The sequence below is a fragment of the Strix aluco genome, chromosome 2 (genome assembly GCF_031877795.1).
Source record: "Strix aluco isolate bStrAlu1 chromosome 2, bStrAlu1.hap1, whole genome shotgun sequence".
Taxonomy (NCBI): domain Eukaryota; kingdom Metazoa; phylum Chordata; class Aves; order Strigiformes; family Strigidae; genus Strix; species Strix aluco.
In genome coordinates, this window is record NC_133932.1 from 6,412,149 (window position 1) to 6,440,092 (window position 27,944).

The window sequence follows — 27,944 nt, forward strand, 5'->3', positions numbered from 1 at the left end:
TGTGTTCAGTTTTGGTCTCCCCAGTACCACAGAGGTGGACATACTGCAGAGAGACCAGCAAAGGGCCATGAAGATGACAAAGGGACTGGAGCATCTTTTGGGAGGAGAGGCTGAGAGGGCTGGGACTGTTCAGCCTGGAGCAGAGAGGGCTCGGGGATCTCATCAGTGTGTATAAATACGTGGTGGGAGGGAATGAAGAAGGGGAAACTGGGTTCTTCTTGGTGCCTGGGCAAGAATGACAGGACAAGAGGTAATGGGCACAAGCTGAAACACTGGAAATTCCATCTGAACATTTTTTTTCTAATTGTGAGGGCGTTTAAAGGACTGGAACAGGTTGCCTGAGAGGTTGTGCAGTCTCCATCTATGGAGATATCCAGAGCCTGACTGAGCCCTGAGCAACTTTGCACTGAGCAAGGTATGGTAAGGTTACAAAGGGTGAAGATAGGATGCTTATGTCCTGTTAGGCACTGCCAGTTACTGTCTCCTGCAAGGGCAGGAATTGCCATTTCAAACTGGATTCTTAATAGAGGCTCCCAAGGGAGAAATAGATCCAACGAGGACCGGAAAGTCTCAGAGCCTAAGGGCCTGCCTCATCCAGTGGTGAGCTACGCTGTGCAGGTACTTCCTGCTCCCAGGTTCTGGGCTGCAACGTAGTAGTTGAGACTGAGATGGAGGCATTACAAAGGCTTGTCCTCTGCCGGGATTTACAGCGTGTCAGGTGGAGTGTAAATCTTTCAGCTGTTGCCCTGCTTCCCTTTGTCCAGCCTGGTTTAGTCAGGAGGGAAGTCAAGTTACTAGTGCTGCAGCATTTGCAGCATGGATATGTCTGTAAACCAGCCTAATTCCAGCCACAAGCTCCCAGCTGCTGTCCCATGAGCAGCCTCATGGGCTGGGTGATCTCGTTCACCCAAAGGTGTGCTTGGGATTACATCTACATAAGGCTCCTCCAGTCCCTACTGCTGTGTACTCCCAAAGTAGATGAGGGCAGTTTTCTTATGTTCCTGTTTGGCTACAAACTGGATGAAGGGGGTAGGCAATGGTCATCCTGGTCTGCCCATGTGATACTTCTCTCATTTGTGAAGCAGAGCACATTCCCCACACCTGCTGTAGAGCTCTACGAGGTAGGCAAGGGTCTTGTGGAGCTCCTTTGGGAGGAAGGAGGTAATGTCAGACCTCAACACCTTTCAGAGAGCATTAGGGTAGAAAATCCTTCCTTTTTGCACAGGACTTGGAGGGCACTGCTTTGTTTGGTGAATATTAAGAAAACACTTCCTTGCATCATCATACATAAAAGTGTTAAGGGATGTGGTCTTGGTGTGGTATTCCCCTCTCTTCATATTAAAATCTAGAAATTCCACAGACTGGCCCAACAGACATTTAAGATCATCTAAAACGTCTAGTGAAGGTCTTGTGTTGGCAGTGTATTGCTTGTCTGCTTATGAAATAGTATTTGATTACATGGCTGTGGCTCCTCAAATAATACACTGTAGAATGCAGGTAGTGCAAGCCAAGTGGCACGAGAAACTAATAAAGCTGGAAAATACGCTGTGCCACTGGAGATAAATGACTTGCTGTGTGTGCACTATAATGCAATAGTGGGAAGAGCTGGGATTTCCAAAAGGTTTGAGATTAAATCATAGAATTATTCTTACTGAATCTTAATACATATCAAAAGCCTTATTTTTTTTTAATGACAGAAAGGTAAGCTCTGTCCTGTTTTATAGGATACCTCAGAGCAGGTTTTTTTCTTTTGGCTGACTTTGTAAACAGTCTGTGAATTTCTGTTTATGTGTTTTCCTCTTAGAATCGATATTGAAAATACTTAGTTTGCTGAAAAGGAAGATGTGAGGTGGGAAGAAGAGGCACTGTCATACGTATGCAACTTTCACTTCTGTGTCCAAAGCCTGGGCAGACTGTAAAAAGTAGTACTTTTTTCTCTTCTTTTAATACTGCTCAGCATTAGCATATACTTCAATTAGCTAGTATATTTCTTAAAATGAGAATTTAGAAGTAGAGATGCAACTTTAGGTCTTCGAATATGAATGAACTGTACTCAAAGTAAACCTGACTCTGCACCATATGCATAACTCATGTGGTGGGTTATGTTCTGCATTCATGAAGTCAGTGCAGAAGAGGATTTCCCAACATCTAGCTTGTATTTGAGTGGTTGAGGATGCGTAGTCCAGCAGTGTTGTTTGCTGTGAGTCTGATGTGAGCTCCCCATTGCGTTGTGCTGATGTGCTGAGCCCTGGAGGGTTCAGAGTGGTGTCCAAGCAGAGGCAGGGTGAGTCACTTCACCTGTGGAGGTGGGCTTGCTTTACCTGTTTTATGGGCAAAAAGCTGCTGGACAGGTAACTGGAATGTGTCCTTTCTGCAGTGATAGTTGGTTTCCCCATGGGTGGAGAATGGCTCCATGTGCTTGTGGGACTCTGGCTTGACCATCGTGTCTTCATGCTCCTTAGATTTGTTTTCTTATTCAGTTCCAATGTTGCTTCGTTCAGGTCCCTGTTCCTTGTCACAGTGATACAGCAAACACCTACAAACAAGCAGCAGCTTGTTCAGCCTGGTCCCTGTGTTTCCCATTTATACCACCGTGTGCTGGCTCGGCTCCCCCGGCCAAGCGGCACAACCACGTAGACTAAGGAAGCCACAGAGTAACTTTCCAGTGCTGTATGGTGGCAGTGACCTACTGTGTTGATGTAACCCTTCAGATATTACCTGTGAGTCTTGCTTTGGGATGGTGTTTTTCTGAACTTGGTTTTAGCACCCTACAGTGAAATTTACTTGGAAATAAAATTGCATATGTAGTTTTTGTGCTCAGAAGGAAAAGCTGGAAGACATACCAAAAGAGTATTATAAAGTTTTAGAAACTAGAAAACAGTGGAAAAAGATTCCAGTGTTTGCCCTTTTCTCTCAAGGTGTTTTTAATTAAATTATTTATGACGTTTTTTGTTGAAGACACTATTTTTTAGGAATTGGTGGCTGTAACATCTGTATTATGGTGATGATGGCAGGAGAATTGATAATGATTATGGCTATCAGGAAGGTGTTTTGTTCCAGTAAACTAAACTCCCATGTGAGCCTAGAATCGCTAAACAAGAATAAATAGGAAGTTTTCTTTTAGACCTGTGATTGCAAATGCAAGCTCTTTCACTGAACCTGGTGTCCTCAGTGTAAGCATAAGCTGCCAACTCGGGTAGCTGCCCTTCTACCCTGCTAACTCTGTATGTTTTTTCAGAAGGTGGCACCCCCTTCTACCTTTACTCTTCTTGGAGGGTATAAAGTTGAGATATCTATGAAAAGCCTTTCACTGATCTCGTGAGAGTCCACTCTAATCTTTCGAGATGTGGTGGGTTTAAAATGTGTGTATCTAATTAATATCGTTTTACCAATTAAAGGCCTCTGATCGAGATGTACTGTCTCTTCTGATGAGCTATGCATTCTCATACCCTGTTTTCTTGAGCAATGCATGCAGCTCTGGAGAGGGGGCTGAAGAGATGTTATTTTCAAATGGAGGCGGTGCCATTTTCCTTTGGTGCAGACAAACTGCTTGCTTGCTTCTCAAAGCAAATAGTGAACTGAGGGTGTTCTACCCCACAGCTGTCCTACCTCAGCAACTGAGCGGTGGCCAGATAATGTAGGGAGAAATTTCAGTTACTACTGCAGCAGGCAGTAGTAACTGAAACCCTTGCTAAACTAAGCCCCTTGCTCACAAACCAAAGCAGCCTTCCTTGTCCAATTGAGGGCAGTCAGCAGTGTGTCCCTGTTTTGTTAGATGGGGTATATATGGGTTATGGTCATCTCAGTATTGTTTACACCAGAGCCAGGTGCTAGCTGCTAACCTGCTTTTTCATCCCTAACTATTAATGTTGTCTTTAGTCACCTTTGACTTTCACAGTAATGTTGATTGAGTTGGATGTATAAGAGTCCAAGCAAGAAAATTCTCAGTTGTAGCTGTGGGTCTATGTGTGTGTTTGCTTAATTTTATAAGACCAGTTATTCAGGTTTCTCCCAACTGGGTAAGTGGAACCTACTGAACTCTCTTCCTCTTATGTCTGCTGCGTTTGTCCACTGGGTCTTGTCTGACAGTGACCTCTGATTTGGGGACAGGACTGTGATTCTGGATTGGAGCAGCAGCAAGGAGGCACTTCTGTAAATGACCTCTGGATCGGAATAACCAGTCCAGTGACAAACGCTGTTGATCTCCTTGTGGACATTGCCAGCATTTAGGTCAGACTGAGGAAGGGGGACAGGCTTCTCCCACCTAGATTTGAAGCTGTCTTGTTCTTTGCCTTCAGCTAACACCCATCTGCACTCTCCTTTCTCTTCCCACAGGTAGATGCTGTGCGGGTATATGTGAACAGCAGCTCTGAGAACCTCCAATATCCAGTACTGTTTGTAGTTCGCCAACAGAAGGGAGTGCTGTCATGGCAGGTCCCGCTAATTTTTCGAGGCCTGTAAGTACTGGAGTGTCTTCCTTGTAACACACTTGGCTGCCAGCTGTATCCATCATCAGCCTTCCTCAAGTGCTAGATCTTACTACGTGTGTAGACTGCAGGGCTTGGTTGCAAAGCATGCTTCCTCACTGTCAGCTGAGCATAGGAAGACTGAGATTTGGTAGGTGACCTCTTGGCAGCCTGCTCTTGTATCTTTGTTTCTCAAGTACATACACAGAGCAGCAGGAGGCTTGTCTGCTGGGGATCTGCCTGTCCCTAGTCAGTGAAATCTACTGCATGGCATTGTCATTTTCCACAGCTGCTTATGGTGTGCACAAGTAGTTCTTGAACTCTAGTTTGAAGCAGGGCTTGAACAAGCTCTCAAAAGAGCACCTTAACTACTGTGTTACAGTGCATTTGGGGAATAAGGGCTCTCTTCTGTTTCTCACCCCAAGTACACTTAAGTTGAGTCTATTCTGGGGACTGGTGGTTGTTTTGGGTGTTTTCTTTATGGAAGTACTGTGTATCTTCAGCAGCCTCAGAGCTAGTTAGGCTGCAAGTACTGAGAATTTGCAGGCACCTTAGACCATCTGAGATGTGAAGCTTCATCCTGTGACTGGAATTCTGGTGCCAGGCAGCGGATACCCTGCAGTGTCTTGTGTGAGGCAGGGGATGGCTACAGCAGCGGCTGTTCTGGGCTGTCATTGCTGTCTCTGCCTCCAGCAAATGGCAGATGTGCTAGATCTGCAGATAGCACAGGCAGCCCTGAGGAAAGCAAAATGTTGGGGATAACCAGTCCCTTGTGCAGACCACAGAGGCAACAGAGGTGGAGTTTGAGCTCCAAATAAAAGTTTTGGCCTTTCAGATTACTGTTTCACTTATGCAAGCAGGGGAAAAATTATGTCATTCTTAAAACTGCCAAACAACTTTCTAACTGCTCTCTGTCTCTCTCTTTTCCATCTAACTTTCCCTTCCCTCCTTCCCATGGCTGTTGTAGCTATCAGAGGACCTACAATTACCAAGAAGTGAGTCGGACCCTCTGTCCCTCTGAGCCAACACCTGAGACAGGACCCTCTGACCAAATTATATTTGTGGATGTCGCTTCCATGGCACCGTTTAATATTGCGTATGAGCTGCTAGTCACCAGGCTCGAGAACTTCCAACTTGAGTAAGCTGGGATGTGAGAATACAAATGTAATTTCTTCATGTATCTGTTATACGGGGATTTGGTCCCTCTGCCTACTCTTCCCCTCTTTTTCCTTCCCCCCCAAAAAGAGATTATTTTTTGTTTTGCTTAATCTGAAGGTACTTTGTGTGTATTCTAGATCTGAAAGTTTTAGACTTCAACATGCTGTCATTTCTTTTCTAGGACCAACAAAGCCTTTAACTTCACTGCCAGCCCTTCCCAGCCCCAGGTAAGGAGGAATCCTATGTGGTGTTGCTTGTATGTCTTGCCACATCCAAATGGTTGATGTAATCCTTTGTTAGAGATAGCAAAAGTCTTATATGACTAGGTCATCTCCTTCTTAGGATGCAGGGAAACTTCCTGACTGTTGAATTTTCTGTGGATATAATGAAGAGGTAGCAGTGCCTTGGCCCCTTTAGGGCCACCTTTGGGTCCTCTTGCAAATTAAGAAACCTGAAAACCATGACCAGAGCAAATGAATGGTATCTGCAGTTCAGGAAATTCCAGAAATGTACAGAAGTCCAGAGGCCATTGAACTGCTACATTTCTACACTTCATGGGATGTGAGATGGTGTGCACCAGCGTCTTTATCCAGCCAGTGCTGGTTCAGTTGCCTGAGTGTGACTTGCTAAGATGTGGTCTTTACTGGAGAAAAATAAATACATAAATAAATAAACTGTAAAGGTACAGCAGAATCAGACTGCACTTTCTTGCTCAGGACAGCAAGTCAAGTTGCAAGGTGATAAATGAAACGCCTGACAAGTTTGGCTATTTAGTTCAGAAGAGAGCACACATGTACAGCACATCCAGCTGAGCAGCCTTGTTTAGAGCTCTGCAGATACTCCAAGTCCTCTCTCAAATGAAAATGCTGTTGGCAGTAACTATAGTGATACAGGAGCTCGTAGAGCTGGGAAAGTATGTCATTTACCCAGGCTGTCTGGTACTCCGTTTTTGTTGTTGCTATCACCATTAGTAACACCACTTAATTTTAGGTTTCCTATTACCAGGCATCCCAGCTAATCTTTTTTGCTGTCAAATGTCTTAAGCTGGTTTGCAGATACATGCAGTGTTTTATGCTACAGAAGCATGGGAAATGGTGGTGGCTCTTTAAACCCTCATTACTTAAGATCTTGTAATCCGAACGTAGAGTGTTTAGGATCTGGCCTGGAATTAACTCTGACTTCAGTCTGTTATTTGTCACAATTAATAATATGACATTGGTGACTTTTAATTATAGACCAGATATAGAGAGTAGAAGGTGAGTAGTGCTTAATTGTTACAATGCTGAGAGTTTTGTAAATCAAAGTGTTATATAGTCTGTGGGGGGAAGGATTAAAAAAAGGCAATTCAAAAATCTAGATGTGTGTTGGAATAGCCCTAAAATGAAAAAGACAAGCAAAGCAACTGAAGGAGCTGTTGTCTGGAACCCAGCTCATGCCTGAGGGCAGGAGGAGAAATTAGATATGCTCGTACAGGTCAGGAGTGGTGTGGATGTGTTTATACCCCTTAGTCTGTGCAGCGGAGAACTGTAGGCTTCAGTGCCCCTTATGCTGATTCTGTACTCTGGTATAAGTGTGGCTTAAAAAGAAAATTATAGAAGGGTCCTCATGGGTGACTTCCTCAAGGACCTAAAGCTTTCCAAGGGTAGTACACCTGGGAAACCAAGGAGCTCAGGCTGCCGGTGTCCTTGCTCGATGGAGATAAAACACAGTCTGCTGAAGAAACCGGCTTGGTGAGTTTTCAGTTTGTGAGGATTTGCGGTTGGAGCCAGTGCTCCCTCAGCAGTGAAGGGACCATGCTTGGAGCGGGGTGATGGGAATAAATGCTTTAGTAGAAATGGGCAAACTTGGAAAAAGCCTGGGTGATTTCTTGTTTATCCCTGCCCTTCTGGCTGGGGGCCCTGCTTGCTGGGAAGGGAATGGGGGAAAGGAAATAAGAAGTGGCTGGTCCTTGCTCAGCACTAAGGTTTATGTGACCTAAAGGGAACTCTCCTGTTGGGAATGTCGTAGGTTACAGTTTTGGAGCAGGAGCTGTAGTAGTTTCTGGGGTGGCAGCAGTGGCTGTCAGGTGACCACGAGGAAGGGAGGAAGGTGGCCAGTCTTGCATCCTCTCTGAGGTGGAGTGAGGTGCCCATCAGCCCCTCACGGTAGCTGTGACCGTGAGCCTGAACTCTCAGGGTCTGGGTTCCAAGTGGGACGATGGGAGCCCTTGCAACAAGCCTGCCTGCTGGGGTAGGCACAGAAACCCTACTTCTCCAGCAGCTGGCTGGTGTAGTACATCAAACTTTTACTGGAAAAATATGCAAATAACGATGTTTCCTGTGACATCTTTTGTCCAAATCTGAAAAGGCCCTTGCTGGGACAGGGAAGGGTGTTTCCTGACCCCGCAGACTGTCCTGTGGGCCTGCTCAAAGCACGGAAGCACAAGAAACACAATTCCTTGTCCTCAGAGGAAAAGTAGGAATGTTAGTCAAAAAGCAGATGTTAGTGTCTCCCAAATTTTTTTCAGAGCTATAGCTGAATTATTTTCAAAGCTGAAGTGAAAAGAGAAACCCCTGTTACTCTTTGCCCTCAAAACCAAACAAAACCAAAAAAACCTAAATCCTACAACTAATATCAGGCATTTATTTATGAAGCTCTTGACAGTTTCAACCATTTGACTTTTCACAGTCTGTCTTTGAGGCAACCCATCTGAGATAAACTCCATGATATGTTCCATATATAAAGTACAGCCAGCAGTATGGAAACATCCCGAAATTGCTCATAGCTACAGAAAATGGGGTAGGGTATAAAATGAAGTCACTTTAGCTTGATCAGGTGGAAAAAAGCTTAATGGGAGCAGAAGCTATGCTGTGTCTTGCATGTTGAAGATGTCCATGTCTAACAGCATGATGTGCAAGGGGGAAGAGTTGTTGGTATGTATTTAATCTGCTCTTCTGTAGTGTAAGGTTCTAATATTTGAAATTTGAATTTTTGTTAAAGCCCTCCACATGCAACCCCAAAGCCCAGCTTGGGCTGTGAAGCTACTGGCAGGGGTGACTTCTGGACCGTAACTCTCAGCCCTCTGCTTTCTCCTCAGTATTTTCTGTACAAATTTCCTCAGGATGTTGATTCAGTCATTATTAAGGTGGTGTCTGATGCAGTCTACCCATGCTCAGTTGTCTCCGTCCAGGATATTGTGGTAAGTCTGAGCAGAGAAGGGTAAGAAGCTGTCTGCTGGAGTTCTGTGTCCTGCTGCGAGGGGGTCTGTGCCCCAACAGAAAGAACCACCCTAGAAAGGGCTTCACCCTAGTGTGGTGGTGATGGGAGCCCCTGAAAGAGGAATGAAAATCCTGTGGGAAGGAGGTGAAGACAGACATGCTGAGTTCAAGCAGCTTGTACAGAGATTTTTGTTGCAAATAGGTGAACAAGCTGTTCCTCTCCAGCCTGTCCGTAGGGCACTTGTTATGTTCCCCTCATGAGGTTTAATACCCTGCTGCCTTGTGACATGGGTCTGTCTCTCCACAGAGTGGTGTTGGATGGGATGCTGGTGGCTGAGGAAAGGGACGGTGCTGTTCCCTTGACTCTCCCCTGGCTCAAGGCAACATGGGGAGCTTCTGATTTCCAGACATGAGGTCTCTCCTCCTTTCCAATTCAATTTCCTCTCTATGCGTTTACTCATCCCCTTTCCTAGGAAGGGAAGAACAGCTCTTCCCTGCCACGGAGGTTGGCTGTTGCTTGCAGCTGGGAAATAGCCCCATATTTATCCCCCTTTCCCACCTCCCTGAATGATGCAGGGATCTGCAGGGTGGGAGCAGCAAGATGGTGACAGAGGTGGAAGATGCCTTGGCTGCTGGCTCTGAAGTCATCGCTAATACCCAGGGTGAGGAGAGAAATGGGTAACATCAACTGCCCACATCTCTGTGTTTGAATAGCCAAAGGGCAGAAGGGGAGACTCTGAAGGTGATTTTTCAACCTGTCTGGTATTGAGAGTAGCGAGAAAGAGTAAAATGAGGGCAAGCACTTGGTATCTAGTACAGAGTGTAAAGCGTGTGACGCAACCAGTGTGCAGCTGAGTGTATGCACTGCCCTGTGGGAATGGTGGAGTGATCAATCTGGCTGAATCCTCTTCTGGGATTAAACTGCAGCCCTCTTGTGAGCATGCTGAGATCAGTGAGTGCAGGCCGCAGCTGGTGTCTTCAGAACAACTTTTCTAACTTCTGAATGGGTCCTGGTGGTTTTGTTCCCTTTGTTACCCTGAGTGGGGCCTTTTTCTGCTGTTCTGCACTGTCTGTTCTCCTGCTGGCTCACTGCAAAATTAGTTTGGATTTTGTCCCTGGTTTAACCCTTAGTTGTGTCTGTTTTAGTGCCCAGTGTATGACCTGGACCATAATGTGGAGTTCAACGGTGTTTACCAGTCTATGACTAAGCAGGCAGCCATAACGGTGCAGGTGAGATGCTGATTTTTGTCCCAGTGATGTTTGGTGTGTTTGTTTTTTTTTTTTTCAATGGCTTGTCTTATGTATTTCAAGTTTTCTTTTGTTGTTTCTGGTATGGCTGTGAGCCTTTGTTTTTATTGGATCAGCTGATATAAGTGGAAGAAGTGACGTTACCTTTTATTACAAAACCTTGCTTATGTTTGCTTAGGTAGGTGTGTTATGTCTTAGGGGCTGAGGCTGTAGATCAGAGTGGCTGCAGCCAAGGGTCTTCTGTTTGAACCTTGGCTCTTCTACCACTGAGTGGTGTTAGTAAGGCCTTTAAAATAAGCAAAGTTGAGGTAGATGATTTGCACTAATTAAAGTAAATTAATAAATGCGTTAGTATTGGTTTGCTTGTACTGGGGCACTACTGTGCTGCATACTGGTGAACTCAGTCAGCTTATTGTCGGCAAGGATGAGGGGAGCATCCACAGAAGCCAAGCTCTGTCTAGAGCAGGCAGGTCTCTGTAAGGCTGATGCCTGTGTAGCAACTAAAACCCGATCTCTGGCCTTCTGGAGCACCACCTCTGCTTTGTATTGGAGGAAGAGGCTCCTTCATGTCTCATGGATTCCGTCTTCTTCCATCCTTCTGTGCAGAGAAAGGACTTCCCAGGTGAGCAGTTCTTCGTTGTGTTTGTCATCAAGCCGGAGGATTATGCCTGTGGGGGTTCTGTGCCTTCTTCCATTCATGGTAAGTTGTGCTGGGAGGTGGATTTGGTTGCTGCATCTGGGTAATGGAGCAGCAGGAGCCCTTTGGAACCTTCCTGTGGGATGAGATGTGATGGTCATGTAGCTCAGTCTTATCCATGTAGCTGTGAGGAAGAGCGAAGTATAAAGTTAAAAGTCTTGATCAATCCAGGAGATGCCTGATTCATTGGGGTTATGTGCTTTTCAAAGGAGTCACTGGTGTCTTGGGTATTGGAGACGTCCAGGCAATGCTGCTTACAGATTTTTGCTTGGGGGGGTGGGGTAGGGTGTGTGTGTGTGTTGGCTTTGTTGTGGTTTTTTTGGTTGTGTGGTTTGGTTTTGGGGTTTTTTTTCTTCCCCCCCCCATTCCTGTATTAACCTCCTGCCTGCATGGAGGCCCAGATGACAGTTCCTGCAGGGAGCATCTTGTCCCACTGCTATCTTGGGCTCTATGACAGCCCTGGACTTGGGGGAACAGGAAAAACTGGTAATCTTGGGAGAATAATTTTACAAGAGACTTGTTCTAGAGCCTTTCCCAGCAAGAAAACATTGTGTCCACTTCCTGGGCAGTGGTAAAAGCAAAGCCTCCACCACTCACGTGGTGGCTGTAATGGGAGTGGGGACATTCCTATCCTCAAAGCCAGATGGTTTCCTACCTGTAGGAGAAGCAAGACTGCAAACAACAGATATACTGGGCTCTCCCAACACCCCCACACCCTGACACCCCTCCAATTTCCCCCATAAAAAAAGAATTGTCACCTTCTGGGTGTCTTTCTTTTATCCTAAAGCTGTCAGCAGAGGTCTACTGGCAGGGTGTGCTAAGCCCTGCTGAAACAGCAGGTTGCTAGCATGGCATCCTGTACACAAGTGTTTTGCCAGCAAAGCTTTGGCCAAAGGCGCAAATGGTGTCCCAGTAGCTGTAGTGAGAGAAACTGCCCTTTGGGGAATAGATGAATAGGGGGTGAGATGCCCTTGGAATTCAGGCATCCAGACTTGAGCAATGTATGGAAGGCTCAAGCAGGGATTTCTAGTCTGAAAAAGAGGTTGTGGATAGGGAGGAGGGACGAAACATATGGAAAAGACTCTATGTTGGCAAGTCTGAGAGGTTTAAAGCAAAACCACACACAGATTATAGTGAAAAGCCAGACCCTGGTATTTTTACAACTTCAGAGAACTAAGATCAGGGCCAGAGATCGTAACGTTTGATTGTTTTTATATTTGCTGTACGCTTTGCATCTCACAGGGAATGTCAACCGTACCTGGAACCTGCAGCGGACGAAGAACCTTCAAGTGACAATTGTGCCCTCTATTAAAAGTCAGTGTCTTTGGGCAGAGCAATGCAACTTTACAGGGGGACTTGGCACTTCTGCATAGAAGGGTATGGCTGGGCTGGCAGCCCTCTGATGGGATGGTGCAGAAAGAACCAGCAAAGGAGTCAAAACCAATTGGAGCCCTGGTTCCTTCCAGGAGGTGCTGTGTGGCACGGGGTGGTCTCCCAGACACACCAGCTAGCACCGGGAGTGGAGAAATAGGGGGAGATCTTGCAACAAGTTCTGGCAATTTGTCTTGAAGAAAGCAGATGGATTTTGAAGGGCTTATTTGGGGCTGGGCATTGTCACCAGGTGCTGTTGGGAAGAGCAGGACAGGAGTGCTGCCTCTGAGAGGAGTTTTCCCTGCTCTGTGAGCTGACTGATGTCTTCTCTTTCCTCAGAATCCATTTATGTCCAGGCCATGTTCTTCAGCTTCCTGAGTTTCCTCTCCTTTTACCTAGGCTCGGTGGTTGTTGCTTTTGTGCACTACATCAGGTGCGTTGAGGGGTTTTACAAGAACAGCCTTTGTTTCTCATCATCCTCAGAGATGCGTCACCCTGCAGTACATCTGCGGCAAGTAGGGCAGCAAGCATCTGAACAGAGCAGCCAAAACTGTCCATGACTACTCAGTGGGCTCCTACTGACCATCAGCCAGAAAATTTGTCATCTTCTGCTGTGGGGATCATGGCAATGATGAAAACCTAACGCTCTGCTCTCTAGCTTTTGTAATGTCCCACCCCTGGGTTTCCTTATGTATGAGGACACTGGGTGTCAGGTGAGAATTATGATGGGACCAGTGTGGGATATGGGGTGCCAGAGCACTGGGGAACCAAGGTGCTTCCCAGAGTGCTGGACTGAGTACTGCAATAAGTGGCAGTGACCCAAACAGGGCCTTGGAGTCTCAAGAGTGCTGGTTTCCTTCCTGACCTGCCTCCACTGCCCCAGGCCTTGGTGCCTGGGCTTGTGTTGAGGAGAAGGTCTGCATCAGAGGTGAACTTGGGCACAGCTACCATGATGGGTTATTCTAGGATGCAAAAAAAAAAAAAAAGGCAAAACTCTTCCCAGCTACCCCAGGGTTGCCTATTGCTCACTGGAGGTGATCTTGATGTCCTCTTGAGTGAGAGAAAGGACTGGAGGGGCAGGAAGGGGACAGTAGCATAAAAGGGAGGTAAGATTTACTCTTGTAGGGTGAGTAGGAGCTAGCACAGGATGAGAGCCTCAATGGGGCAGTGGGCAGGTGCTCTTAAGGTGGTAGGGATGGTGGAGTTTGCTGGGATCAGTCACTGCTGCCTGTGTAGGCAGTGACAACGGTTAAGCAAATCCTTTGTCCAAAGCACGGAGGCTGGAGAGGAGGGAGGCCCCTTCAACACTTTCCTGCCCTACTGGGCAAAGGTTGGTGTGAGAAAAGCCATCTAAAGCTTTCATCAAGTAGCAGGTTGGTTTTGTGGGAACAACACTTGTCAGCCAGCTCCTCAGACCAAACATGACAAAGTGTTTTCAGCTGCTTCAGAAGTGGGGTTCTTAAAAGTTTAGTGCTCTGAAACAAAAGAGTTTCAAGATGGGGAGATGGCTTCAAGGCACATCAATGAAACAACATTTCATTGGAACAATTCAATGAAATTACTTAAGTGTCTGCATGTGTGTGCTCTTTTTTGCTGTTATTTTTTCTTTGTTTTAAGCATATGTTTTGGTTTTTTTCTTTTTCTTACCCTCCCTTGTTCGGCACCTGCATTGCAGGAGGTGGTATTGGCTTCTTAAGCATCGTGCTTATGTGTGCCTCTAGCTGCTGCTGCCCTTTCAGTAGATTCTTATGTGCTTGGTCCCCTGAATGGTGAAGTTGAGTTTGGGAAGGTGGTCTGAGAGTCTCTCCCAACATACTGAGCAGTGTAGGATGGGACAGTCATATAACTGGCTGTCCTGCCTCTGGTGGGTAGTTCAGGGGATAAAAAAACAACCTCTCTTGCTTTGGAAATTGGAGAGGTGGACAGCAAGCAGTCATGGATGAGCCGTGTCTAGTCCAACCAGTATTTTGTTGTTGTTGTTTTTGTTTGTTTCTTGTGGGGGTTTTTTTATGTGTTTATTAGAGCTTGCACCATATTTGCCTATGGCTGGCAGGTGATGGGGTTTGTTGGCTGTCTCATGAGTGCTGCCTGTTCTTTTTCAGGGTTCGGAGGAAGGCTTCGGCTGGGAGATTGAGTCCTGAGGATGGTAAGGTCTCTCTTCCGTGGTTTGACAGCTCTAAAAGAACAGCACAGTTCCCAGGCCAGGCAAAGGGCAGGCTGTCAGTCCAGTACCTTCTGTCCCTTTAAGCCTTCTTCCCTGTACACATACCACATAGTCTCTGGTGCTGATGAAAGACATTAGAACTTCTCTGCTCTCACAAGAGAGAATGTTTGAAGCAGGCTCCCCTGAACCTGGTCCTGACCCCTACCCTGAGGAGCTGGCTTTTAGAGGGGTGGAGGAAGGGCAAGCCTTGGCTAAGCCTGGCTACAGGCTAATGTTCCTGATGCTGGGTCTGTTCATTTCTAAGCAAGGCACTTTGAGTTTGTCAACTTTTATGCTTTAAGATTTCCTCTGCCTGGTTTAAACATGGGGTCTCTATAATTTTTTAATTCTAATTTATTTTTAACTGGGAATTGCAGACAACCAAGTAAATGAATGACTAATAGGTAGTGGTGTTTGTTTTATTTACTTTGGTATTGGATTCAGTTTATTTTATGCTGCACCCACATTTCAACATACTGCAGATTTAAGCATTATAAAAGCATAGCTGCATCTAAGAGGCTACCAGTGAAAGATGAATATTTTTGTCATGTGGATAGAGGGGGCAACTAGGAGTTCTTGTTTTCTGGAGAAGTCTGGGAGGCTGACAGTTCCATTTTGTTTAAATATTTAGTGCCTGCCAAGTAGTTCAAAGCACTGGTCTGAGGTTAAAGGCATCATCATTTGTACCCCTCTCCTGGGGAAAGGGAGTACATTATGTTTTGGCAGCATTGAAAGATCCTTGGTGTGTTCCCTTCTTTAATCCCCAGCTGCTTCAGTCTCTCTGGTCTGCTACATACCACCAGATAAGCATACTAGTATGACTGAGCTGTGTTTAAAGGATCAGCAGTGGAACTTCAATCAGACCTAACATCAGTTAATATTTCTGCTGAGGATCTGGGGGCATTTGGATTCTTAGGAGTGGCTTTTTCAGCAACTGAGATCCATGTATGCATCCCTGTATGTGGAATGTGCGAGAAAGGTTTTCTTCATGATTGAATGAACAAGGGGACTGTAAATATGTGCTTAAAATATTCTAATTCTAAGTTGTTTGGGATGGATCCTGCTGTGAGACAGCAGGTCTTAGGGCCCTGGAGAAATGGGAAAGGGCCTGTGTGTCAGGGTGTTTGGGGAAGCTGAAAGGACCTGGCCAAGGCCCTGGAAGAGCTCCAGGGTGGTGACAAGGGAGCACTGTCTAAGGCAAAGAGGCACAGTCTCGGCCAGGTGAGACCAGAAGCCCCAGGGAGTGCTGCTAGTGTTGCAGCTGAGCGTTCATGTGCTGAAGGCAGTTTAGAATCTGCTTTCCAAGCTGCCCTGCCAAGAGGTGGAAGTTAAATTTTGGTGCTTGGAAAGTTCCCAGAGAAGCTGCAGGGCACAGATGCTGTGCTTAACACAGACCTGAAGGGCAGAGAACTGGGTTGCTGGGCAGGGGAGGATTCCTGAAGAAAGAACAGAGGACCACAGTTCCTTCTTGATTTACAGGCTTCCTCACAGAGGCACCTGCTCCTTCTGTGACCTGCCCTGTCCTCTCCCTTGTCCTCTGTCGCCTTCACATGCCTGGCACAGCATGCCACAGCCATGTCCCTTCCTCTGGGGAGGAACCATGTCCTACCCACGTGCTGTTTCTTTCTCTTATTGTGTCGCTTCAGGGTGTGTGTCTGACTGATGCCTAGAAAATGATAACTAGCACCTTCCCTGTCCTCCAGATCAGCCAGGGCATGCTGGTTTTCTCTCACTTTTTTTCTCCTCTTCCCACCCACTGGAATTTCTCTTCCTCCAAAGTACCCCTGGGTCTTGCCTTCTCCATCACTCCCCTTTCCTTTCCCCATCCCCACCAAGAAAGTGTGGATGGAGGTGCTGAGCAATCTGTTGCTGCCCTTTGTCTTTGAATATCCTCCAACTCCATGTGCCCCTTTGTTCCTGTCAACCATTTTATGCCTGGCTTCTGTGGTTAACTTTTTTTTTTTAATCCTGTGACACACCTCCCATTCCACATCATCACTATCTGGTGGAGGCAATAGCTGGAGGAACCACACCTAGTGCGGTATATTTACTTTGCTGACTCACTCACACACTGGGAAGTGGAACTGAAATTAGTGGGTGAGCTGGGTCTGAAGAGGGCAGAGCACCTCTTCTCCCTCACATCCCTGGGTTGTCAAGATTTAAATCTTGGTTACTTGGGAGAGAAGGCTGACAGGTCATTTGAGAGCGTAAAGCCTGGTCTAAAATAAGGAGGGAGCAACCCTGTGGGACAGGACTGACAGGAGTAGGAATTGTGTGTGCGCCTTGGTGCTGTGAACATGGGGAAATGCTTCTTTCACTCTTTTACCAGTGATCTGGATGCCCGAATGACATTAAAGTAACAGGAAAAACTTCCATGAAAGAGGGAGGGTTGCACAGCAGGTGATGACTAGAAGGTGAATCTTGCTACTCCAGCAACCTACAACAGCATCCTGCTAAGCCCAGCTCAGGGATGAAGGGGTGTCATGTGGGGGGCTGCGGTGAGTCAGAGCCTCTAGTCCTCAGTCCATGCCATGATGTCCACTTCTGCTCCTCTGAGTTGTTTGTTGCCCTGTCAGAGGGATGGGGCAGGAGGGTAGAGAAGCTGAAATGGAGACCAAGTCTAAGCCCACAGCCCAATAAAAGCACAGTGAATGTGTCAAAGGAAAGTAGTAATTTGGACTTGAAACATCAAATGTTATTGCTGTATGGGTGCTCCCCTGCCTAGGAACTGGGCTCAGGCAGTGAAAAGTTTTGTGGTTCTTTACATGTGTGGCTAATAGAAATGTTATAAAAACCTCCACAAGTTGTTACAGAATTGTCCAGAATTAGCAGCTGGAAAGAGGAGTCTGCCTGTGCCTGTCAGTTTGGGACAGATTGGGTGCTGGGAAGCCAGAGGTGCAGCTTGGGAAGCCAGGCCATTGCCAGGCTGCAGTAAAGTTGCTTGGCTTTAAATACTATCCCACGTCCTGTGTCCCTGTGCTGCTGACTGGCTGCACGATGTTGTTGCAAGGGTGAAGCTTTTTAAGCAGCTGGACCTGTCTTGCTGTTTGCCACCGCTGGAAGACATGGTCCTGCTCCTGCTGCTCTTGCTTCCTTCCCTTTTGGGGAGATGGGTGTTTGACCCCTCACTGTGGGGATTCAGCTGGCTGTGTTTCCTGCTGTTTGTCTGCTGCCAGTTCAGCAGCTGAGTCCTGTCACAGAGGCAAAAAAAGGGAATGTGGAGGCAGGAGGGGAAAGTCTCAGTGCAACCTGACTGGGAGGTGCAGCCCTTCTCGCTTCAGACGTGCGGGCAGGAGGCAGGGACTTCCCAGCCCTCAAAGGCTTGCCCCTCTTGTCATCACCACAAGATTGTGACTGCTTTTTGCATGGAGCATTTTTTGCTTTCTCCTTGATGGGTTAAAACTGTGTAGCAACTGTCTTGCCAAAGGCTGTCTATGACTCTTCCAGGGATAACTGGAGGTAGCAATATTTGACTAGATCAATGCGTGAGGAGGGGAAGGAGAAGAATTAGCAATTCAGAAGTATTGTGAGAGTATCCTCACTCTGAGTATTGTGAGACTTGCTCTAGAATTTGCCAGGTCTTGCAGCCCAATAACATGATCCCTACAGGGTGCTGGAGGGAGGCTCGTGCTGTTGTGAGTCGAACTGGCAGCCTGTGAGGGGACACTGAAGGAAATGGGTTTGCTTCATGTTGCAAAGTAAGAGTTTCCCTTCTGCACAGTATGCTCTGGAGGGAGACTGCCATCTGTTTGGAGAAATGCTGCTTTTCCCAAGCCCCTTCAGTTTTTCAATCTGTTTGTATTCACCTCAGAGATGCGTTTTGAAGCACTGACATGAAACTAATTGTCCCTTTTGGGTCTGTTTTCTTTGCAGGATCTGGGATAATGACGTCTTCGCACCCAATCACAGCCAGCACTCCTGAGGGAAGCAGCTATGGTGCTATTGGTACAGTATCTTCCAGAACTGGGGGCACAGGGAGGGTTCTGTCTGGGGCAGGGGAAGGCACTTTAAGGTGTTTTAAAGCCAGAAGGGAATAAAGCCCCAAGCTGCTTTAGAAGCAGCTTGCAACTACTTAAAAATAAATAAATAAATGTAGCTTAGGAGGTTCAGGTTGTGCTTTAGGGCAAAACATCAACATCAAAAAGGTGGCAAATCTCTGGAAAAGGTGTCTGGAGATACTGACATTAGAAATGTTTGTGTCTGCTAGACAAAGCCACAGTCACCTGATAAGTGTTGGTGACAATCCTGCAAAGTGTTGGTGGCAAGGCTGACTAGGGACTGACAAAAGTCCCTTCCAGCCAAGCTTCTAGGTGTCTGTTATGAGCTCATCAAGCCTGCCTTTAGACTGAAGCATACTGTTCACTGGAAGGTTGAAGGGTTGTATGCTGCAAAGCAAGACAGAATCAGAACTTCTTGCAGTCCAGAGGTTTCACCGGGGAGAAATAATGTCATGCTGTCAACAGGTGAACCATGCCCTGGCAGCAGAGGAGAGGAAAAACCTCCCAAGGGTCCTGCTAATCTGAGATGATAGGAAATGCCTTCCTTTGCCAGAGTATTTCTTAGTCTCCTTACAACAGTTTTTCCTTCCTGTGGAGGAATAGGTATTGAATAGCTCAGTGCTGCGGACTTTTGGACATAATCCTTGAATTTGACAGCTTGGAGACCCAGGTTGCACGGTGAGGTGGTGCAGGTCCAGGGCAGTGTGAGGCAGCTGCTCAAATGAGAGAGGAGAGCAGCTTTGTGTAATTTTTGGTCCCTTCTCAGGGTGCATTTGCTCGCTGTGGTGTAAAGACAGCCCTGATACTCCAGATATTACCCAGTTGTTGGACACTGCAGATGTGATATCTCTAAACACCTGACAAACACAGAACTTGTATTTCATGAGGTTTGGGAAAAATTCAGGAGGATTTAAGTCCTTGAATAGAGTTGAGGGCTTCATCATCAACCTACCACCCTTTCCCAATTCCCAAGGAAATGCTTTAAAAACATTTGGGAAACGAGGAAGAAACTTGTGTTCTGCTCATGCCAGTATGGAGAATGGGCTGGCTGGAAGCTTGGCCAGTCTGTGGGAAGTGCAGGGAGGTCCTGCTGACCTGCAGGTGACTGATGCTGTGGATGCAATGGGAGCAAAGCTGATGTTCTGACTGCTTTGAAAAATTGACTTTCCTTCCTCTTTGTCTTTTGTTCTACAGTATTTTTAGAAAAGCTTATATATAAAGCTTATATAAAATCTGGAGATAAACTAGGTCAGCCTGTTTCTGACCCCTGAACAGTCTGCTGCTTTCACTAGAACTTTCTGTCTTGTCTCAGACTTCCAGATTTCAGAGCCCAGGCTAGTAAAGAGTAGAAAATGATAGAGATGAAAAGTAATAGAATAAAAGCAGAGGAAAAAACTGAAATGCTGCAGAGGGGGGAAGATGGTCCTTGAAAGTGCTCTTAGCTGATAATCTGAGACTTTTAGGAAGGTTTGTGATCATGGAAAAACTTGTTCCCTGAAATGGCCATATCAATGTGTCCCAGCAGATTGCGGCTGGTATCTGGGACAGCTTTCTTCTTGCTGTGCATAGATGGATTTAGCCTTTACTCTGCCTGTTTCCTTCTCCCTGCTCTGCTCCAGACGAGTCAAGCTCCAGCGGTGGACGGCAGTTGTCCTCCCCGGGGTGCGGGCTGCCAGCTGGTTCTGACACAGACAGCTCTGTGGAGGAAGAGAGTGACTTCGACACTATGCCAGAAATTGAAAGTGATAAGAATGTCATCCGCACTAAGGTACAGCTGGTGTTGCAACTCTGGCTGTGATGCTGGGCCATGGATACATCTGGGCCAGAACCAGCGCTAGTCACATGCCAGGATTTTTAAGTTTCCATTTCCCTTTTAGGTGGATTTAATCTAATAAAGTTGAATGTGCTTCTTAGTGTTTTTTCAGAGTCTAGGAAGCTTTCCTGCTGTGCTAATTGTGCTGTTGAAATGAGTGATTTAATATGGAAAATCGGAACGTGTTGGGGGCTATTGATAAAGAAGGAGGAAGCCCAGAGTGTCTCAGACAGTCCAAGGAGGTGCGACAGCATAGGGAGAAAATAATGTACAATAGTAGGTAGTTATCTGGTATGAGTAGTGTGACTACAGTGAATGTACAGAGGGGTTTTAAGCTAACAACTCTGACTGCCTCCTTCTGTCACCCCACGCTGCTCCATGTGGTCAGAGCCATTCCTGGAGGTCAGAAGGTTTTACAGAGCTCATTCCCCATAGATTCAAAGGACACAATGAGCTTGCTGTGTTTAAAAAAAAAACCAAACAAAACAAAAACCAAAAAAAAAAAAAAATGTCCAAGTAACACCAAACTGCATATTGTCCAAATACGTCAAGACCTACTGGCTTCTGTTGTCTTCATTAGTTCTTTTCTGTTTTCTTCCCTCTTTCCCCACCTACTAATGTTTTAGGTGTTCCTCTATCTATCAGACTTGTCCAGGAAGGACCGAAGGATTGTCAGCAAAAAATACAAAATCTATTTCTGGTAAGGAGAAGACAACACTGGTAAGGCCCAAGCTCTGGACCCATTCTCTGGTTGTGCAGTCTGTCCATGAGCCCTTCTTCTGAACTACACTTTAGACCTGAGGATATTTTTTGAGCCATTCTGTTACACATTCTGACCCTGTTCCAGCCAGTAACTGCAGATTCCACGTACCTCAAATAAGGATATTTGTGGACCAGCGCTTGATTCTTGCAATGGATTCTGGTTTGCATAATTGCTTTAAAGTGTGGTAACAACTGGTGTGCTGGAACATACTGGGGAAAGGGAGAAATTGGCACTCAAACACACGAGCTTGTGGTCCACATCCTGGCTCTTCTTGTGCCCTTGACATTTGCTTCCTGTTCGCATTAGCACGTTTGCTCTTCTGCTTCAGGAGATCATAACCAGAGGTATAAAGCTCTGGCTGGGAGAGCGGGGTCTGTGCCCCTTGGCACTGGGGTGTATGCTCCACAAGCACTCTGGAGCTCTGTCCTGGGTGTGCACCAATTGTTTTGGTGTGTGTAACTACTCCTACTGTCTTCTCTCTGCAGGAACATCATCACCATTGCAGTGTTTTATGCCCTGCCAGTCATCCAGCTTGTCATCACTTACCAGACGGTGCGTTCAGCTCTGTGGCTGTCCCCCAAGCTTGGGTCTCCTTGCCTTTAAACTTGCTCTCTGGTGACATGGTGTGAGGATGACGGTTGTAGTGATCACCCAGGAATCCTGCTCTGTCTGAGGAGCAGTTTACCTTAGCTGCTCTCCCTGCACTGTGTGTTGAGTGTTGCTGCTGGCTTGGCTCGCCGAGCTTGCAGTTCTGATATTTTTGCTGGGGAAATGGGAGTGCAGCTGTTTTCCTGCTCATCTGATGTCTCATTTGGGGCCTGTTTCATTTTAGAGGCAGGAGGAATCTGCTGTTTTCTCTAAAAGGCAACTGAAAGCAAGTAGGGTTTGCTGTGATATGAGTGATTTCTCTTCCCTTCTCCCCACCCTTGCAGTTATTCAGACATCTGCAAGCAGATCTATTAGTGGTAAGGTTGAGAGCACAATATGTTTCCTCTGAAGACTGTTGTCAGGTTTGTGGCCTGTGGCAATATCTTGTCCCCCACTAAAAGCTTCCCTTGCAGATGTCAGTACTCCCCAGTGCCAGTGTGAGAGATAGGCTGTGTCCTGGTACACCTTGTGTACATGCAGTGTTTGCACGAAGCAAACCCCCCAGAACACAGAGGATTTGCTAATATCAGGTCTCCCACCTCCTCTCTGTGCAGGTAGTGAATGTGACGGGCAATCAGGACATCTGCTACTACAACTTTCTGTGTGCTCATCCCCTTGGGGTGCTGAGGTGAGTGAGCCCCATGATCATTACATTATTATCTTGTGCTTCCTGAGTGTCAGGATTTTATCCTTGCTAGGCTCACAGTAACTTTAAGACCACTGAGAGGGTAGGACTCTGAGCTTTTTGCTCAGCTGTTTTGCTCAGCAGTGGCTTTCTGTTGCAGTGAGGCACGTGCACTCAGGAACATATGGCACCTGGGTTCCCCTAGCAAACCTACAGCACAGCAATGAGGTGTTCCCGTGCTCTTTTGGACATTTTTCACTTGTATCCAAGGAGCAGCAGCTCTGCAGAGAAGTGCAGAACAGTCCTTTCAGTGCAGCACTTCTCTGAACTAATGGGCAAATAAAGCCCAGAGTTGGACATCTCGCAAAGGACGTGTTAAATCCACTGGGGCAGGGGAACTACTCCACCTAAAATTGTCATCCAGGGTGCAAAACTGGCAGGTGTTTGGCACCTACTGAGATGGAGGATGGAGAAGGGGCAGGGAGTGAAATGGATTCAGCTAATCATGGCCCAGGGGGCAGCTTCCTGCTGCTGTGCTGCCTTTGTCTTAAACCTTCTTTTTCCTTTCAGTGCCTTCAACAACATCCTCAGCAACGTGGGCCACATGCTGCTGGGCTTTCTCTTCCTCCTCATTGTGTTGCGCAGGGACATTCTCCACCGTCGGGCCATGGAGATGAAAGATGTCTATACCCTGGTAGGAAGCATGGTTGCGTGGAGCTGAGTGGAGGGAGGAAAGACTGGGAGAACTTGAAAACGAGAGTGATACACAGTGGGTTTCCATTTGCCTTCATTGCTGGAGGATTGAATCCTCCTTGGTTTTCCTCCCCTGAAAAGGGGTCTAGGTGAGACACTCAAGTTCTTGCACACCCCAGTACTTTGCTGCTTACAGTATGTCCATACTGCTACAGTGATCCAAGTTGGGCTTGCAAAGACAAGGAGATGAGTAGAGAGAAAGACTCCTGTGGCTGTGGCTTTTCCTCCAGCACTCACTGTGGAGGAACTGGAACAGTAGGAGTGTCCCAAGATGCTTTTGTTTATAGTGAGGTCAAGAGTTCCCTCTTGGCACTCTTGTTAGCAAGAGGGAATAGATTTGCCTATGATAACCCAGAGGAATTTGGCTGCCTCTAGCTCTGAAGCAGAGCTGCTTGCAGCCAGAGCTTCTGCACTCTCTTTAGTATCTTCTGGGAGAGGACAGAGGAATCTGCAGCCCTGTGGGCAGTGGTGCTGGTCGTTTCTGGAGACAAACTGCTCTGTTTTCACTGGCTCGGTAGCAAGGAAAGGCCTTAACGGTTTTAAGGGTCGGCTGCTTATGGTTTTCAGATGAGATCTCAGCCAGACTGTGATGGAGATGCTTTCTCACCTGGGCTGATGGGCTCTGCTCCTCAGGTGCTTTTAACCCCCTGCTGACCACAAGAACAAGACTGCTATTCTGGGTCCCCAGTGCTCTCTGAATTTTGGGCAGGATGTAGCATGGCACAAGGCACAGGACAGAGATATTTAGTCTCAAGATATCAGTACCAAGACACTGAGGTCTTCAGACCAGAATTTTCTGTGTGATTAGCTTGGGTTTGCTGCCCGTGGAATCACCTGGCTATACAGTGTGGCTAAATGCAGAGCCCGTGGTTGCACACAGCGCACTGTGCTGCACTGGCGACTGAAGAACATGCATAGGGGTTGGAAGGAACGAAGTGGTGAGGAGTGGAAGCTTGCTTATCAGTGAGGGTACTTACTATACAGCTGTGCTCTCTTCCAGGACTATGGGATCCCAAAGCATTTTGGTCTCTTCTATGCTATGGGCATCGCTCTGATGATGGAAGGGGTGCTCAGTGCCTGTTATCATGTCTGCCCTAATTACTCCAATTTCCAGTTTGGTAAGCTGAGTTTCCTTTCTCCTTTTGAGCTGGGGTTAGGGTTTGCCAAGCTCTGACTCCTGCTGAGTTGCTGGCATTTCCCATTCCTCTACCCTTGCAAACCTCTCTAGAGTCTGCCTGTTCCAGGACTCAGTCAGGAAGCGGTGAGGCTTTGGATGCTGGGGACTCTAATGCATTTCATCCTCCTCTCCAGACCTCAGGACTATAGTAGTGCACTGCTGGGGATCTCCCTTTGCTTTTGTAGCTCAGTATTTGAAGATAGTAAGTGCACAGCCTGAGTGGCAGAGTACTCAAGCCTAGGAAGCCTATGACTGCCATCGCAGTGGAAACTCTTTCCTCTGTGGGCTCCTTCACCTTCCTGGGGAAGAGAAGACTCAGGCAGGATCTTCTCTGTGTGTGTGAATCCCTGATGAGAAGGGATGAAGATGAGGGAGCCAGGTTCTTTTTAGTGTGGTGCCCAGTGAAAGAACAAGAGGCAATGGCCACAAATTAAAACACAGGAAAGGGATGAAACTTCATCTGAACACAGGAAAACATTTTGGGTGTTTTATTTGATTTTTTTTGTGTTTGTTTTTGTTTTTTTTTTTTACTTTGAGGGTGGTCAAAGACTGAACAGGTTGGCCAGAGAGGTTCTGGAGTCTCCTTCTGTGGAGATATTCAAAGCCTGACTGGGCATGGTCCTGGGCAACTCTCTCATAGCTGATGCTGCTTGAGCAGGGGTGTTGGACCAGACAATCTCCAGAGGTCCCTTCTAACCTCAACCATTCTGATTCCCTGCCTTTTTCTCTGCTGCACTTATTTTCTGAGCCCCTTTGATTTTTGTTGCCCCAGAGCACGGTAGATGTGCTGCAAGATGGCAAAGCACAAAGCGTTGTACAGTGTAGCACAGCATCAGGGATCCGTGCCTACCAGCCTTGGGTTTGGCCCTGCTGCTGCACTTCTTTACACGCACTCAGAACAGCTTTCTCAGCCTACTGGCAGTACCTGTTTTCACTGGTTCTGTTGTGCTCCCTCCACAGACACCTCCTTCATGTACATGATCGCAGGGCTGTGCATGCTCAAGCTCTACCAGACCCGCCACCCGGACATCAATGCCAGCGCCTACTCTGCCTATGCCTCGTTTGCTGTGGTGATCTGTCTGGCTGTCCTTGGAGTGGTATGGCTCCCTCTTACCTACCTGCTCCTCTGGGAAGGAGGTGGTGTGGCTGGGAACATAGCTTAAGTGGGCAAATGATGGGAGAGCAGCGGGGTAGGATAAGAGTGTGTTAAGCAGCTGTGAGTATTTGAATTCCCAGTACTCTTGGGTCTTCCTCCTCCCTTCCCCTAAGCTTGCAGGGAGGGGAAGAGCAGAGCAGTTTTTGCTAGGTGGGCTCCTTCTCGGCCTTTTCCCACGTGCCCTTATGAGGAGAAATTCATGCATCCAGGTGTCCATGACTAAGTGTGCAGCTGGTGTCCTGTGGGATGGCCCCTCACTAAAAAAAAGGCCATTGAATGACTCGAGCGTGTCCAGAGAAGGGCAACGAAGCTGGTGCAGGGTCTGGAGCACAGGTCTGATGGGGAGCGGCTGGGGGAACTGGGGGGGTTTAATCTGGAGAAGAGGAGGCTGAGGGGAGACCTCATCGTCCTCTACAACTCCCTGAAAGGAGGGTGCAGAGTGGGGGGATGAGTCTCTTGAACCAAGGAACAAGCACCAGGACAAGAGGGAATGGCCTCAAGCTGCGCCAGGGCAGGGTCAGACTGGCTCTTAGGAAGGATTTCTTTGCAGAAGGGGTTGTTGGGCGTTGGAATGGGCTGCCCAGGGCAGGGGGGGAGTCCCCATCCCTGGAGGGGTTGAAGAGTCGGGTTGACCCAGCGCTGAGGGATCTGGTGGAGTTGAGAACGGTCAGTGTGAGGTTAATGGTTGGACTAGATGATTGATCTTCAAGGTCTTTTCCAACCTAGATCATTCTGTGAATTCTTGCTCTGAACTAGGCACTGAGTCCCAGCAGGCTGTCAGCCCCTCGCTACCTGACATAATGCAGAATAACAATTGATTCTGCGATGGTCTCTAGGTAGGAGACTGGGATAAGGCATGCAGGAATAGATGGTGAACTTGGGACTTCCCAAGGATCTCTCGATAGCTGTGGTAGATCTGCATACCCAGGTTCAAAACACTGGGGTTTTATTATGGGATGCTGTATTTTTTTTCTTGGGGGATGATTTGAAACTGTAGAGTAGAGTTTATATGTCTCCCTTGCTCTATTCATGCAGAGGTGGCTTTTCTGTTTGCCTCTTCCCCCCGCCCCGTTCAGGCATGTGCTGTGCCCCAGGGGAGGGGAGTGTGTGGTCACAGCCTGATGGCAGACCAGAGTTTCTGGACTCCTTAATGTATAATTGAAAAAATAAAGTTTTAATACAACATTATCCCGCCTTTGTAGGTCACTTCTCTTAAAGTGAAAGTGTAAAACAGGTGCAAGTGCCTGCAGAGCAGCTTTGTCCTTTTTGGTGTACTATGATGTACTTCTTAAAGTAACAGTTGGTTTCCTGATTGCCTTTGTAAAAACCCAGCTCCTGGCTGGAGAGCTGCTGCCCACCTCATCGGGGAGAGCTTGCCCAGCCTGGGAATCCTTGGATTTCTGCTGCCTGGGCCAGCTGCAGTCCTTCCAAGCTGTCATCCTTGTCTGAAGGGACGTTCAGAAAGAATGGTCTCATCTTCCAGAGGTGCTGAGGTCCTCTTGCTTCTCTGGACTTTGTTTGGATTTAAAGATCTGTTTTCGGGTTGGAAGATTTGGGGGTTTCTCTCCCGTGTTCATTGAGGTTGTCTAATGCCCCGTGGTGACATAGGAGAGAGAAGGATTGGCCTCCTGATAACAGAGCTCAGTCTTCTGGTTTTTTTGCAGGTGTTTGGGAAAAATGACATGTGGTTTTGGGTCATTTTCTCAATGATCCATGTTTTGGCCTCGCTGGCTCTCAGCACCCAGATCTACTACATGGGCCGCTTCAAGATCGGTGAGTGCTGTGACTGAACCACCTCGCTCTCGGGGGTGCAGGTGTTTTCTGTCCTCACCTGCGTGAGTCACCTACGTGGCGCATCTGCGAGCACAGTCCCATGGCCTGTGCTTGTGTTCTGGGTTATCCTCTCCTCTCACCCATCCGATGCCCTTCCTGGCCTCTGAAGTCCTCGTGCTGCTGCTTCCCAGACCCACGGGAGGCAGCAGGACCTGTCTGCTCTGTGGTGGCAGAAGAGCTGGGCTCTGAGGCAGCCTGCCCTGCAGCTACAGCTCTGTGCTCAGAGCAGTGAGCAACGTAAAACCCTGTCACGGGGTGAAGGGGGAGAGGGTCTGGTGGGGAACCCAGCTCTTGTGCTCTGCTTACAAACATATTTCTCCTTCCTCTTCTGCTTCTGTCTGCCTCAGATGGCCCTGACTCAGGTAACTGTCAGCAGCTCTCATTTTTTTTCCTCTGTTGAACTGATTGAGCAGCGATGTAGCCACCGAGGATGCATGGATGTGTGTGGGGAGGCAGGCTCGTGGGCCACCTGGGGACAGCTCTTGAGAAGTGAAGTCAGTTTGCCGGCAGCACTGCCAGTCCCGTTCCTTGGCAGGATATAGCCCAGGAGAGCTCACATCTTGGGGCAGGAGCCTTTTCAAGCTCTGCATTTGTGGCTGAATCTTGTGTGTGCATGCATGTCGGTCCATCCCCACTGCTACTGATGGCTCTCCAGTGAAGCTTCTGCTATGATTTTGGCAGGAGGAGTGTCTTGAGTGCACTCCGCCCTTCTGTGACCCTCTAAGGCCTGTGGGATCTGTTTCTGCTGTTTCCCCACTCTGGCAGCTTGTTCCATGGAAGGTTCTTTTCCCCTTTCCTGCACACACATCTCTCTTCCAGAGATGCAGTTGCAAAGCCA

General features: G+C 47.4%; 1 protein-coding gene across 5 annotated transcripts in view; it reads left to right on the top strand.

The window, feature by feature from the left end:
- The window catches only part of SIDT1 (SID1 transmembrane family member 1), a 47,809-nt gene that overhangs the window by 14,521 nt on the left and 5,344 nt on the right, over positions 1-27,944 (top strand). For 3 of the 5 annotated variants that reach the window (XR_012621152.1, XM_074809172.1, XM_074809188.1), the window contains exons 2-20: positions 4,336-4,457; positions 5,434-5,604; positions 5,806-5,851; positions 8,701-8,802; positions 9,968-10,051; positions 10,676-10,769; positions 12,009-12,080; positions 12,477-12,570; positions 14,240-14,283; positions 18,214-18,285; positions 19,958-20,106; positions 20,778-20,851; positions 21,400-21,466; positions 22,117-22,190; positions 22,758-22,881; positions 23,941-24,058; positions 25,078-25,214; positions 26,938-27,046; positions 27,454-27,468. Coding sequence is in view for 4 of the 5 variants with exons in the window: in XM_074809172.1 (XP_074665273.1) it covers positions 4,336-4,457; positions 5,434-5,604; positions 5,806-5,851; positions 8,701-8,802; positions 9,968-10,051; positions 10,676-10,769; positions 12,009-12,080; positions 12,477-12,570; positions 14,240-14,283; positions 18,214-18,285; positions 19,958-20,106; positions 20,778-20,851; positions 21,400-21,466; positions 22,117-22,190; positions 22,758-22,881; positions 23,941-24,058; positions 25,078-25,214; positions 26,938-27,046; positions 27,454-27,468 (1,768 nt within the window). In the remaining variant the exon portion in view is untranslated. Of the gene's footprint in view, positions 1-4,136; positions 4,231-4,335; positions 4,458-5,433; positions 5,605-5,805; positions 5,852-8,700; positions 8,803-9,967; positions 10,052-10,675; positions 10,770-12,008; positions 12,081-12,476; positions 12,571-14,239; positions 14,284-18,213; positions 18,286-19,957; positions 20,107-20,777; positions 20,852-21,399; positions 21,467-22,116; positions 22,191-22,757; positions 22,882-23,940; positions 24,059-25,077; positions 25,215-26,937; positions 27,047-27,453; positions 27,469-27,944 lie in introns of those variants that run through there. The other 2 variants (XM_074809196.1, XM_074809180.1) reach the window with 2 other exon arrangements.